At 48.1% G+C, this 12,602-nt stretch overlaps 1 protein-coding gene across 4 annotated transcripts in view; it reads right to left on the reverse strand.

The window, feature by feature from the left end:
- The window catches only part of LOC147673871 (receptor-interacting serine/threonine-protein kinase 2-like), a 416,465-nt gene that overhangs the window by 114,650 nt on the left and 289,213 nt on the right, over nt 1-12,602 (reverse strand). For all 4 annotated transcript variants that reach the window (XR_015302639.1, XM_086947754.1, XM_086947752.1 and 1 more), the window contains exons 6-7: nt 6,609-6,658; nt 1,561-1,728 (exon numbers count right to left, since the gene is read on the reverse strand). Coding sequence is in view for 3 of the 4 variants with exons in the window: in XM_086947754.1 (XP_086803880.1) it covers nt 1,561-1,728; nt 6,609-6,658 (218 nt within the window). In the remaining variant the exon portion in view is untranslated. The remainder of the gene's footprint in view (nt 1-1,560; nt 1,729-6,608; nt 6,659-12,602) is intronic.

Raw genomic sequence — 12,602 nt, forward strand, 5'->3', positions numbered from 1 at the left:
GCAATCTTGTTGCCTAATCTGTAGAAGGTATGGTAGGAATGAGCCCGCAGTCTAGACAGCTCAGAGCAGCCAGTCTGAAAGAGGAGGGAGACAAGAGTCAAGCGTCTAAAGGTGGAATGTGAAGCAGAAAAACAGGATGGTTGGGGGTAGGAAGAAAATGCAAAAACACATAGGCATGGTTCAACACAGAAGAGTATAGAATGGAACAGTCATAAATTATGTAGCTTTTCATTGTCATAATGATTTCGGGACTTATTTCTGAGCCCTTTGCAGTACTTTTATGCCGCTGGTCCGTCACTCTGTTGACCCACTGTCAGCGTAAATAATGCACCATGTTGCGCCATATTTACAAAGTGATGCATCTAGGCAGATGCGTCACTTTGTAAACCCCTGCGCCACACTATACCTGCGTCAGGTATAATGTATGCAGGGTGGGCGTTACCCAGTAAGAAAGCCTTGTAAAAGTGGTGCAGTGAAATCTATTAGATTTCACTGCACCGATTCTAGGACGCCACTGCTTCAAAACCTTATGCTCATAGCAGGCGTAAGGGTGATGCAGTGAAATGGGTATAGGCCTCCACCATGCATTGCTGGAGTTGCGCCATGCTTACGACACAACTCCAGCAATGCGTGAGTTTTGCACAGACAGATATGTCAAAATTCCTGACGCATCTGTCAATCCTTGCGACATGGAGCGCCGCACATTAAATACGGCACATCCATGGTGTTGTAAGGAGGGGGCAGTGAAAAGTATTACATAGCTATTTTAACACAGCGATGCAACACTTTTCATAAATGAAGCCCTTCATCTTTATAAACTGTGGGCCTGATTCACAGAACTAATTTAAGACAAAATCCTAAACGTACTACTTTTGGTATTCACAGAAGTTAGGATTTTGTCTTAAGTTTGTCTTAAGACAGATTTATGACAGACTTCAGACAGACTTAAGTTAGGATTTTGTCTTAAATCTGTCTTAAGTGTGTCTTAAGACAAACTTAAGACAAAATCCTAACTTCTGTGAATACCAAAAGTAGTAAGTTTAGGATTTTGTCTTAAGTTAGTTCTGTGAATCGGGCCCAGCGTAAGGATTTTCTATCTGTTGAACCGCTGGAATCCCAAGATTCTTCCGGGACAGTAACTGATTGATATGCCTCAAATTAAATGTGATTTATGAAATGGCAAACTTAGAAGCATAAGCAATCATAGCACTGGTCGATTGTGCCTCTAATGGCCATCTTTGTTTACAAAATAAAGAGGTTTTTGACAGCAACAATGCATAGCAGCAACTCGTGACTATTCTATTTTCTATTTTAGTATTTCTAAAGCGCATTGGACCGCAAGGCGTCAAAGCACTATCAAAGGATGACAACAGGAGGACCAGTGTTAGCCCAGATATTGCAAACCAACAGACTACCGGCCACTATTACACATGAAGGAGAAGGTGACTTAATATGTACTAAACATACTGTATGCCAAATGCTGTGTTTCTTAATGTCTAAAAGACAAAACGCCAAATCAGTGTTTTATGACTATTAGTGTTGATATGTTTCATGGCTTACCAGTGATAGCGGGTCTAATATCTGTGTCGCTGTGCCAGCACAGATTGATGAGCTGCACCAGACTGTGTCGCTGGGGGATGGTGCTTGGTATGGCGATAAACTCTTCGTCAGTTCCGGGGCGGAGTCCGTTACTGACTCCTGTTAGAACCTTCAGCATTGTTGTCTTGCCTAAAATATAATGGTGGGAAATTTATGTTTTTTAAAGGATAACATTATGATGAACACAGATTGGTCCGTTTTTTTAGGAAAATGGGAGCTTAGAATGGCATAATATCTGTATATTACTGCAAACATTACTGGCACAGGGATTAATTGTGATCATTAAGGGCCTGATTTAGATTTCAGCGGTGACGGATAACCCATCCGTCGAAATGTAAATGCTCTTATTTCATATTGGATTTAGACAAATGGGATATCGGTTACGTTTGTGACGCAGTAACCAGTCCGCCAAAATCTAAATCAGACCCTAAGAGTGCATAATGGGACCGTGTCTCATCTGTTCTTTTCACGTTTCGGCTGATGAGGCATCGTGACAATTTCATGTAGACAGGTAGAAAAGAAACAGATTCAGATATGTCTTTGATCCTCAAAAAGCTGTGTTTCTGGTTCTAGGTGGAACAGATGTCAAGGAAGGCAAAGGCATCTCTGGATGCACAGGGCTGTCTGCTGCAGGTCATTTAGTCTTATTTATAACATGAAAAGTACTCTCTGACATTAGTGTTATTTGACTGAGTGTTTGAGGGGTATGTCACCTTGAACCCATCCTGCTTTACCAGGCTGTGCGGCTTTGCACACACTGGCTAAGCTCTAGACTACTCTGGGCATATGGACAGAGCATTGGTCTCAGCTACTACTCCTGCAGGATGTGCAACCTTTCTGGGGGATATGGGTGTTCCTCCAAGGGTGGATGTAGTCCCGAAGACCCTTCCTGCCCTCTAGAAACTGTAGACAGGGCAGCACCAAAATACAGGCCAGCTCATGCCTTATCTACACTTAGCCCACCCGTGGATGGCAGCTCAGCCTGGCATGCTGTCTAATGGAAACACGTATTAATCCGATTAAGAAATCACAGATGTGTGTGGAGAAATGCTCCCTCCACTTTGGAATGTGTTTGAACAGCGACCTCACATAATGGTGGGGCCAGGCAGCAGCTTCTGTAATTCAGAACTGTGGGGCCTTCACGCCAAAGACTATAGAGTGGGCAGGTTTCAGTTAATATATATAGTTGGAGTCATTTTGGCACACTGGGACTTTCCACCCCATTGTAACTTCATTTATGGAACTATAACGTCCAAATTCTCTATCCTGTTCTTAAAAGAACTATACACTTCTTTCCAGAATAAAATCCACCATTATACACACTATCCAGGTATTGTTCTTAGTTCCACTGTAATCAGATTATGGATTCATTTCCAACCCAGTTGCTCTGGCTGATGATCTATAGACTAATTCCCAAAGATTCTACCTTCCTTGATCAACAGGAGTGCTTTCGTAATATTATCAGCTTTATTTATTGAAAAATACAGATTTTTTTTGTGGTAAATGTAGCCATGTGATCGTTTCTAAAACTGCATTTCTTGAGGCCTTGTTTCGCGCTTGACAAGTTCCCAATGAAAAAGGTAAATAAAATGAAATTCAGATTAAGGGTTTCTTCGTTGGTGGATCAGGATAGGATCAATGATCCAGGAGCAAAAACACCTGACGACCTGATTCACAGAAGTATTTGAATTATGTAATTTACAGTTAAGTACAAATAACAGACGTTAATAACATTTGCACCAGGCTAATGGTGATATTTGAGGCCAATCTATAGCTGCATGAGCAATAATGTCTGCAAATAGAGACTGCACCTATTTTAGGTGAGCTGTTACTCCTTACACACAGCTTTGCCTGGGAAATTACAGCCAGGGGCCATACTAAGGAATGTGCCCTGGGATCGTTACAGGTGTGAGTGCACCCCTTGTTGTGCCCTCAGGGCACTTTGGTATTACAGAAGGAGCCACGGAAGGCCCTATCTTAATACTGATAGAGATGGTGCACATGTAGCGCCAGCGCTATTGTAAGAGGGCGTTCCCTCATGTGCATGGGAAGTGGCGCCATGCAATTGAGGGAATCGTTTTGCCTCTACCGTATTACTAACGCAGACGAGGGGTAAACATGCCCTTAGGAGATGCACTGACAGTGCGCCCCCAGAGGATAGCCGCCTCGAGGGGTGAAAGGAGGCCCGCATATCCCCCTGCAGGTGGGTGCAGTCACTCACAGCACTGCCTGTGCTGTGAGACATGGAGTGGTTTTGAAGCAGCCGCTCTGGATTTCACTTGAATGTGCTACCCCCAGAATTGTGCATGTTTGCAGCTGCCCTGAGGGTCGTGTATTTATTATAATAGGGCACAGTTTCCCTGTTTGCGTCCAGCACAGCTATTTAAAGGAAACTGCACCCTATTTGTAATTTGGGTCCATGTAGAAAATGGTGGCGAATACCCTTGTAAGAACCTAATGAGTGCAATTTGCGCTTGACTCAAAATTGCTGAATGTGCTAAATCAGAGCTGAAGTGTCAACCTGTTGACATGCAAATCCCTCACCTGCACATGCATCTATTAAAAAATTATTTTAAGTCCGTAATCATTCCTAAGTGCCTAAAAATTGTTTGATTAAACTTCTCTTAAAATACTTAAAGATGTCCTTTTAGGTTGTGGCAATGTGGGACAACTGCTTTAAATTGGTGAAAGTCATGTTACGCCACGTTCATGGTTCCTATGCTTTATTTAGAGATTCGCACTATCTGATACGCCGCTGGGGCAGGTGAGAATCTGTTTAGCTCAGCTCAGCAGCAAACAGTGTGCTGCCCTTAAGGATCCCTGCTGGTTGCTCCACCTTTGAGCCAGGACCGCTTTCTGTAAAATAGGTGTAGCATTCCCAACAACATTTGTTCAAATTTCCAGGTAGGACTGAGAATTCTTGAAAATGTCAGTGTAAGCCTAAGTGAGTATAGTACATTTCCAACTTTCAGCCAGAAAGTTTTGTGAAGTGGGCATTGAATAAATATCATACTGATAATCTGGATGGTCAGTAAAGCTCTCAGACAATCTCTATTGGATGCGGATGGAGCTCGCAGAGTTCTGTGGAAATTAAAAAACTTCCCGCACTAGGCGCCATTCTGCAATAGGCAGAGTGCGTTTGATCACGGCATTTGCGGTGATTTTCATTGCCGGGTGTTTGTCCCGCGCTGTAAAATAAGCATGAACTGCACCATGCACAGTGCAAGAGGGAGATGCTTCTTTTCTGCTACTCGAGTAGATGTTTTATTCGAGTGGTAGCTTTCTTTGCGTGAATGGAAGGTTTCTCAACATGAGCAGTTGCGACCATCCGCAACCACCCACATTGAGAAATCCGAGCACCTGCATTGAGAAATCTTACCGTGAGGTGGATTTTCCTCGCTCACCAAATTTATTTTGTCGAGCAAGGAAAAAAACATTCTGGAACTTCACTTTCTCCGCGGAGTGAGTAAAACTCTGTGAGCGGAGTGGAGTTCCCCGCCCAGGCCCAATCTCTATACATTAGGAGTAAGAGAACCTACATCCTGGTGGAGAAATTATACACTTTCTTTGAGTTTTACCGTATAGCTTTAACTTTGTCCCTTTTTTTTAAAAACAAACTTTCTTGTAATTCCCAGGTTGTTTGCAGTACATTGGAAATATAAATGACGTTTTCTTTTTTGTTGTTCATTATCCAAACAACTTTGTCCCTTAATTAAAATAAAATTACATTGAGTTGTGTTGGCTTCTTTGGCTTGCCAGCATTGAAATGAATCCTTTTAGATGGGAGGTTCAAGTTAGATTTTTCCAATAATGATTTGTAAGACTGACAATGTAGAGACGGTATTCTTTCTGTCACTGTGTTTGGAACTCTCTCCCCCGAACAGGATGAGCCGACACGCTTAACTAGTTGATGCAAGGCAACACAATCTTCTTGTTAGTGGTATCCCAGCACTGACTGCTTTCACAATGATTCCTGTTGCGATTTGTGAATCAGTGATGGCCTTATTGTGACTGGAGTGGCCAACAGACGAAGAACAGTAACAAGACTGTGAAATGTACTAATTCAAATGTTACCCTATTCTGCAAAACGCTGAAAGTGTCCTAATATACTAGGAGGAATGCACTAGTTGGGTGATGCAAAAAATATCTATCTCCCAGCTACTGCAAACCCATTTGTCCCCTGGCAGCCCTATAAACTAATGTTAGCAATGCTGACAGCTTTATGAACAGACTTAAAAACTTGTCGCACTGTGATAACCTCATTGGTGGCTTCCCGAGTCTGCTTCATAACATGAGATACTAATACCATTGCCACTAACCGTGCTGTGGTGCACTAAGTCAGTTTCAAGACAGCAATCTGATTTTACAAACATAAATAAGAAAATGAAAGACAATTGCAGTTCTAGGAACAACCTATGGAGCTCTACTGGGTACCTGTGCTATACCAGAAGAGGGTCTTTGGAGCTGGGGACCCCCGTTCGAGTCTCGGCGTCGGCTCAACATTCAGTGAGTCTGGGCAAATTACCGAACCTACCAAAAATGAACGTGTAATGTAACTGGAGCTCGTGTAAAGCGCTCCAATGCTTTCGGGTCAAGTTCGCACTATATAAAACCGCGCAAAATAAACTGACCGTTCTGCAGTGCAGCTCTGGCATTTTCCCAGGGGGCTGCACGCCCACAGGGGATTGAAGCGCTACCCAAGCACTGTTTGATTTTATTTGATATATTTTCAGATGGGCCCTTAAGGTCCAATCATGTCCCTGTGACCCCACTCCAGTCACCGCCTGCTGCAGTGTTGGACCGCTTTGAACATTCTTGTCAGGGTCCTGCATGCGACTTCTTGTGTGACATACATCGATGAGAATAAATGCTAAATGAATAGACAGTTTATGACGTGAAGCTGCTCCAGGGCCTACTTCGGGGGTAATAAATAGAAACCAAAAGAAAAGCAGCAATGAGCGGAAAAAATACAAGACATAAAACCCATTCACAAAACCACACAGCATTACCTTCGTACGGCTTCTTTCGGCTTAATGCCTCCCAACTTGTCATTCCGAAGCTGAGGAGAAAAGAAATTCATTGTATCAATTATGGTCCAGCAATTTTAGCTTTAAATTATGACGTCACGGTGGGTGTATGGTGACTTAAAACTGCGCTTGGAGAGTCATATCCACATAAACATGAAAACAAGATCAGGCCTATGCTACAAACACAATGAGGCCTATTTACAATCTCCTTGCGCCCCTGGTACGTCACTTTTCGCTACATTAAAAGTGAGGAACCGGCGGCGCAATGTGCTTGCGAATAAGCAGTGCTTTAAATGGGCCGGTACTGTCCGGTACGGAGTAACAGCACTTTTTTATTTTGAGAGGGAGAGTACCAGCACTTCTCAAGAGTGACGTAATACTTTTCATGGAAGAGTACCGGCACTTCTCAGAAACAGGCAGGTTCTCTGGTCCAGAGTACCTGCACTTCCATTTTTCCATTTCAAGCACTGTGAATAAGCCCTAATGTGTCTTGTTCCCTAGTAGTGCTGTGGGAGGCATTTCTTGGAAAACAGGATAAGCCCGCTTGTTCTAAGCAGGCTTTGCGCTAAACTGGCGTCTGCAAGAAGCCACGAGCTGTATTTACCGCTTACAAGGGGTGATCAGCAGCAGTAGTCCTTGAAGCAGAGAAGCTTTCACTAAGCACAGACTGCTGCCTGGAGCACATTCCATGCATAAGGGCTTGGTCAGATCATGTGTCAGAGTTCTAGTCTTAAACCAGCTGATTTGCATATTTGTTATCGGTTTTGGGAATCCGCCTCTTATGCTTTTTGTTGACAAACATTGATACAGATGCACATGCATAGCTAAAAACAACATATTTCTCTGAAAATGTTGCTAGAATGTTTTGTCTTTTCTCAGCCAGATAGAGTGCTCAGCCAAATAGGACAGAGACAGTGAGCTGTGTGAGGCTGTTGCTATTCATAGAAACTACAGAAATGTGGCTGCACTCCAGAATGTGAAACACACGTAATTTCTTAATGGCAAGGAGGTGAGGGCCATAAAATAGCAGATGCTCCCATATTGTCTTGGCAGCGCTAATGGAAATCTATGCAAGAGAAAGGAGGGACATGAAAATAATTACGGATTTGGAATATTCAGACAATGGTATTGTTACAGTAACGACGTGTGACTCATGGGCTCCAATGCAAACTTGCTCAAATATTCTTAGTATTACTGCCCCCCAAAATTAAAGATACCACAGGTTTTGGTAATGTCAGGATGTTTTCTGAGAGATACCGGAATTCCAGAATTATTGTGGAATTTGAAATATCACACCTGATTCCAGTAGTAATTTCATGGACGTCAATTCACTAAAATGCAGAAGCGACATCAAACGCCATTCGGAAGTTTACTTACACTCACACACACATACGTACGAGTTACTTACCTTCGGTAACGATGTATCTGGTAGAGACGATTCTAGCCACAGATTCCTTATCGTAGAAATATCCCCTGGCGTGAGACTGGACCAGAAAACTTTTTGTCACAGCATCCCTGCGCGCCGGGGGGATGGACTCCCACGACTCCGCCCAGGTGTTGTCCGCGTACTTGACGTCAGCGAGGTCACATAAGTCCCACCCCAGCACGTCTACGTCAGTTTTCTTCAGAGAACTTTTCCACGCCGAGCCAGTAGAGAAAAGTGTGAGAGAATAAGAACAGTGTGCGAAAGAGCAGAAAAAGTGGAAAAAGGAATGGTGAAGAACAACACCATAAAGAGCAGTGCCAGGTACTGCAGTACTCTAAGGCAGGGAAAGAATACAGAACAGAGCTCAGCCCTGAGCAGCAACCCTGCCAGTACGGAGATAGCCCCCCTTGGAGACAAAGAACATATGTAAAATGGTCATGATAACATGTAGTAGGACCACAACTCCAACCAAAATCAATGAAGGGGAACCAGTCCGGGACAAACCCAAAACGGCGAAACATTAAGACAGCCCCATCACAGAATGTGACAACCCTCATAAGGAACAAAGGGGCAGAGGCACAGCCAAAAGACCCCAACCTAGAGGATAGCAGAGGGCCCAGAACCCTAGTAATAAAGGGGGGGGGGGGGCAGGCTCCAACCTGAAGCAACCAGAACATAAGACCACCGAAGTACCTATAAACCTATCCTCCAATATGCCAAAAGGAGAGGAAAAGGAACAATTAAACAGGACGAAAATCCTGTCAGAAGGGGAAGAATATACTCATAGAAGACACATCCGCACACAGGGAGGTGAGTGCAGAAGACCAAGCCAAAAGTCCTTGCAGAACGGGGAGGAAGGGTGGGCCATGAAGGATTCTGCAGCTAGAATTGTCTCTACAAGATACATCGTTACCGAAGGTAAGTAACTCGTACATCTGCTAGAGACGACTAGCCGCAGATTCCTTAACGTAGATTAGATACCCTAGCCATACCCAGAGGGGAAAAGAATCTGCTAGAGGACCCCACCCACCTGGACATAACAGAGAGTCCCACAGGGGACGGTTCAAACGAACAGGGGAAGAGCCCCGTCCCCCCAGGCAAGGGGACCCCTACACTTAGAGGACCACCGACCCCAGAGGGGATGCGGGAAGACAAGAAAAGAGGTAGCCCGTCCTCACTCAGCAGAGGAAAAGAGGGCAAGGCGAATGGATGCCAAAGCACCCCACCACCATCCAAGGCAACAGAACCTCCACCCAAGGCCCGACAATAAGAGGAGCACTGAGGGAGAAGAGCAACCTAGAGACTCCAAGAAGAAGAGGAAGAGCCAAGGCAAGCACCCCCACCGGGAACACACCCAGTGAAGATGGTAGCTGAGCCAATCACAGCCAGAAGGCAATAGACCAGACAGAACGGCGCCGCCAGCAATAAGCAGGCGGAAGCAGACGGGTAGCCCGGGGTCACCCAGGAATAACCATTCAACGCTCAGCAGGGACAAACTGTGCCTGAAAGATAATCTCATCCCCAGGGAGAAGAGGTAGAACTGAACGCAGGGCCCACCGGAAGAAGCGGATAAGGCAAGGACGACTGTCCCACTAAAGCGCCAAGAAGACACAGTGGTGCAGAAAGACAGTAGGTCGGCACCGGCAAACGCAGACAGACGCCGAGAGCACCACGGAAGGATGCACTCAGGGCAAGCAAGACCCCAGCCGAAGACAGAGAGCAGGAAGGCGAAGAAGGGTCCAGACAGACACGCTTCAGGGAGGAGTTCGCACACACGGCCAAAAAGAAGTGGAACCAGACAGACCCAAGGTGCCAGGCCGCAGACAGCAGGCCAGACCAGGCGAACAGCGCAGTGACCCCGGAGAAGGGCACCCTGGGGTGCAACTCAAGCCATTCCAAGCCATCAGCAAGAGGATTGCATCTGCAACAAACCCTAACGTCACGGAGACCAGAGGCACGAAGGCGACCCCCAGCGCACGTCAGAGCTATATAACAGCTACCCTGCCCCAAATAGGGTAAGTTATGTCCCAAGACATGTGAACCTCTTAGGAAAAAGTTCCGCAGCAGAGGACAATAGAAAATACCTACGGAAAAACCAGCAGAAGGCTTGTTAAGCAGCCAAAGAGAAACAAACAGAAGGCCTAGTCTCAGGGCCAGCATGGTGTAAAAACCCAAAGCAAAAACACAAAGTCAAGAAGGGCCGGCCAGCAGCCAACAGAATGACAGTCCTAACAAGGAGGACTCGACTGCACATGAAGCACACAGATCACACAACTGGGGCGACCCGCCCCAACGGAAGAACAAATCCCAAAAACCAGATCAGCTCGCAGGTCACTGAGGGGGAGAAGGAGGAGGAGGAGGAGGCCGAAGCCCCGCCAAAAACCTATGAATGGATAATCCACAGGGGCATGGAACAAAAGAGCACCATCGAAAGGAAGGTCTACCAGCTGTTCCCAAACGTTCTCCGGGAACACACTGTCCCGAAGCCAGGCATGGCGACGAAGCGCCACCGAAGAAGCCACCAGAGCGGAGCGAAGAATAAACGCCACCAGCTCCCGGCCATCCAACACATGGTGCCTCAAGTCAACACAGGCACCCTCCTGAGAAGCGTCAGACATAAGGGACTCCACCGAGTCCCACAAGCAAGAAGTGGCCCTAGCCAAAACGCACAGAGTGTTAAGGGCTGCAGAGCGATACTGGTTGAGGTGAATATTTTGCGCCCCCAGGAGTACAGACAGCGGGCCTCCCGTGACGGGGGGGACAACAGAGGCAGCAAAGAGGGAAAGGCATTCTGCAAAAGAGGGCCTCTGGTAGAGGGGTGGAGGGAAAGACACACCTGTTCACGCGGCGCCGGATGGTGGCGGTGCAGAAGGTGTTGGGGCACCGGGTGCCCCATGGCGGGTCGGCCCCAAGTCCCCAAAAGAGAAGGATGGAGTGAACCCTCGAAGGGGAGCAGCAGCTTCCTGCCACCAGAGCCCTGATGGAGAACCTCGAGAAGGTGGTCCGTAGGGAAATGGGCAGCCGGATCACCCATGCGCAAAATTCCCACTGCCGAGGAAACAGCACGAGCGAAGGCCACACCCGCCTCTGTAGAGCCCTGTGGTAGGGAAAGCAGCTCCTCGTGGTGACGGCGAGGAGCCGTCTTTAGACGAAATCGGGGAAAAAGCCATGACGCGTCGGCCCTTCTCAGGTGAGGATGACACCAGCAAGCGTCGAACCTCTGGCGAGAAAGAGTCCGAGGACGAGTCAATGACCTGATGTCGGCAATCAGAGGCATGACATTGTTGTCCAACGCCAGGGAAGATGCCAGAACGACCTCCACCACAGTGCTCGGCTCAGGTGAGTGGAGCCGGGGTGGCGAGGGAACAGCGCCGGAAAGGCGTCGACCCAACCTCCGACGAGGCAGCCGCCTGCGTGGAGGAGCGAGAGGGACCCGGGGAGGGACGTGGGGTTACCCGCCAACCCTGGCCCATGACCGGAAGAGAAGGGCCCTCGGCCAGCCCCGGCGGTGCAACCAGGGCCAGCCGGCGCCAAAGCGGCATCACCTCGGCCTCGGACAAGGCCACCTCCTGCCCCGAGAACTGAGTGGGACTCGGGGGTGCTGCCTGAGTCCCGGCGACCTCCCACGACAACACAGGGACTCCCGGGGGAGTTTGCAGCGATGCAGAGGCTCTATGGTCCGAAGGATGGACCCCCGAAGGGCCACACTCCAACGGCACCACATCTTCCGAGCCTGGATCCGAACCTGTCGGCGCCGGGGCCGGAGAGGCCTGCATCACCGCGGAGGGCCCCGCACACTGGAAGGGATCCGCTGACGTCCCAGGAGGGGAAGGAGGAGGAGGAGAAACCAGCGAGGCCTGCAAAGCTGCCACATATGTCTCCATCTGGGCTCTAGTCGCCCACACCGGGAAACGTCGGTTAGGGGGATGACACACGGGCCGCACCACCCGCAGAGAATCCGCGCCCCCAACAGGCCGGGAACCAGGCCTCGGAGACAAACTGCGACACTTACCGACAGGTGAGCGACGCTCTTGTGACCTGGGAGAACGACAATGTCAAAGACGAAGGCTGCGGTTCCGAAACCCCTCCGCAGGGGCCGGGCATGGTGACGAAGCCGACCTGGACATGTGAGCTGAGAGAAGTTTCATCCGGCAGTCCCGCCGGGACTTCGGTTTCACCTGGGGCACGCCTCATAATCAGTGAAGTCGTGGTGCTCCCCCAAACACCCCATGCAGATGGGGTGCGGATCCGTCACCGACATCTGGCGTGCACAAGGCGAGCACGTCTGAAAGCCCGAAGGCATTCGCACACTGTTCCCACACACAACGCAATAAGCGAAAGGGAAATGTCTGAACAGGCCTGGAGCACGATCCGGATTAGCGTTGCACGCGGCAAAGGAAAAAACTGACGTAGGCGCGCCTGGGTGGGACTTATGTGACCTCGCTGATGCCACGTACGCGGAAAACGCCTGGGCGGAGTCGCGTGATGTCGTCCCCCCGGTGCGCAGGGATGCTGTAGCAAAATGTTTTCCGGGTCCAGTCTCACACCTG

This window comes from Lissotriton vulgaris, chromosome 12 (assembly GCF_964263255.1).
Source record: "Lissotriton vulgaris chromosome 12, aLisVul1.2, whole genome shotgun sequence".
Lineage (NCBI taxonomy): Eukaryota > Metazoa > Chordata > Amphibia > Caudata > Salamandridae > Lissotriton > Lissotriton vulgaris.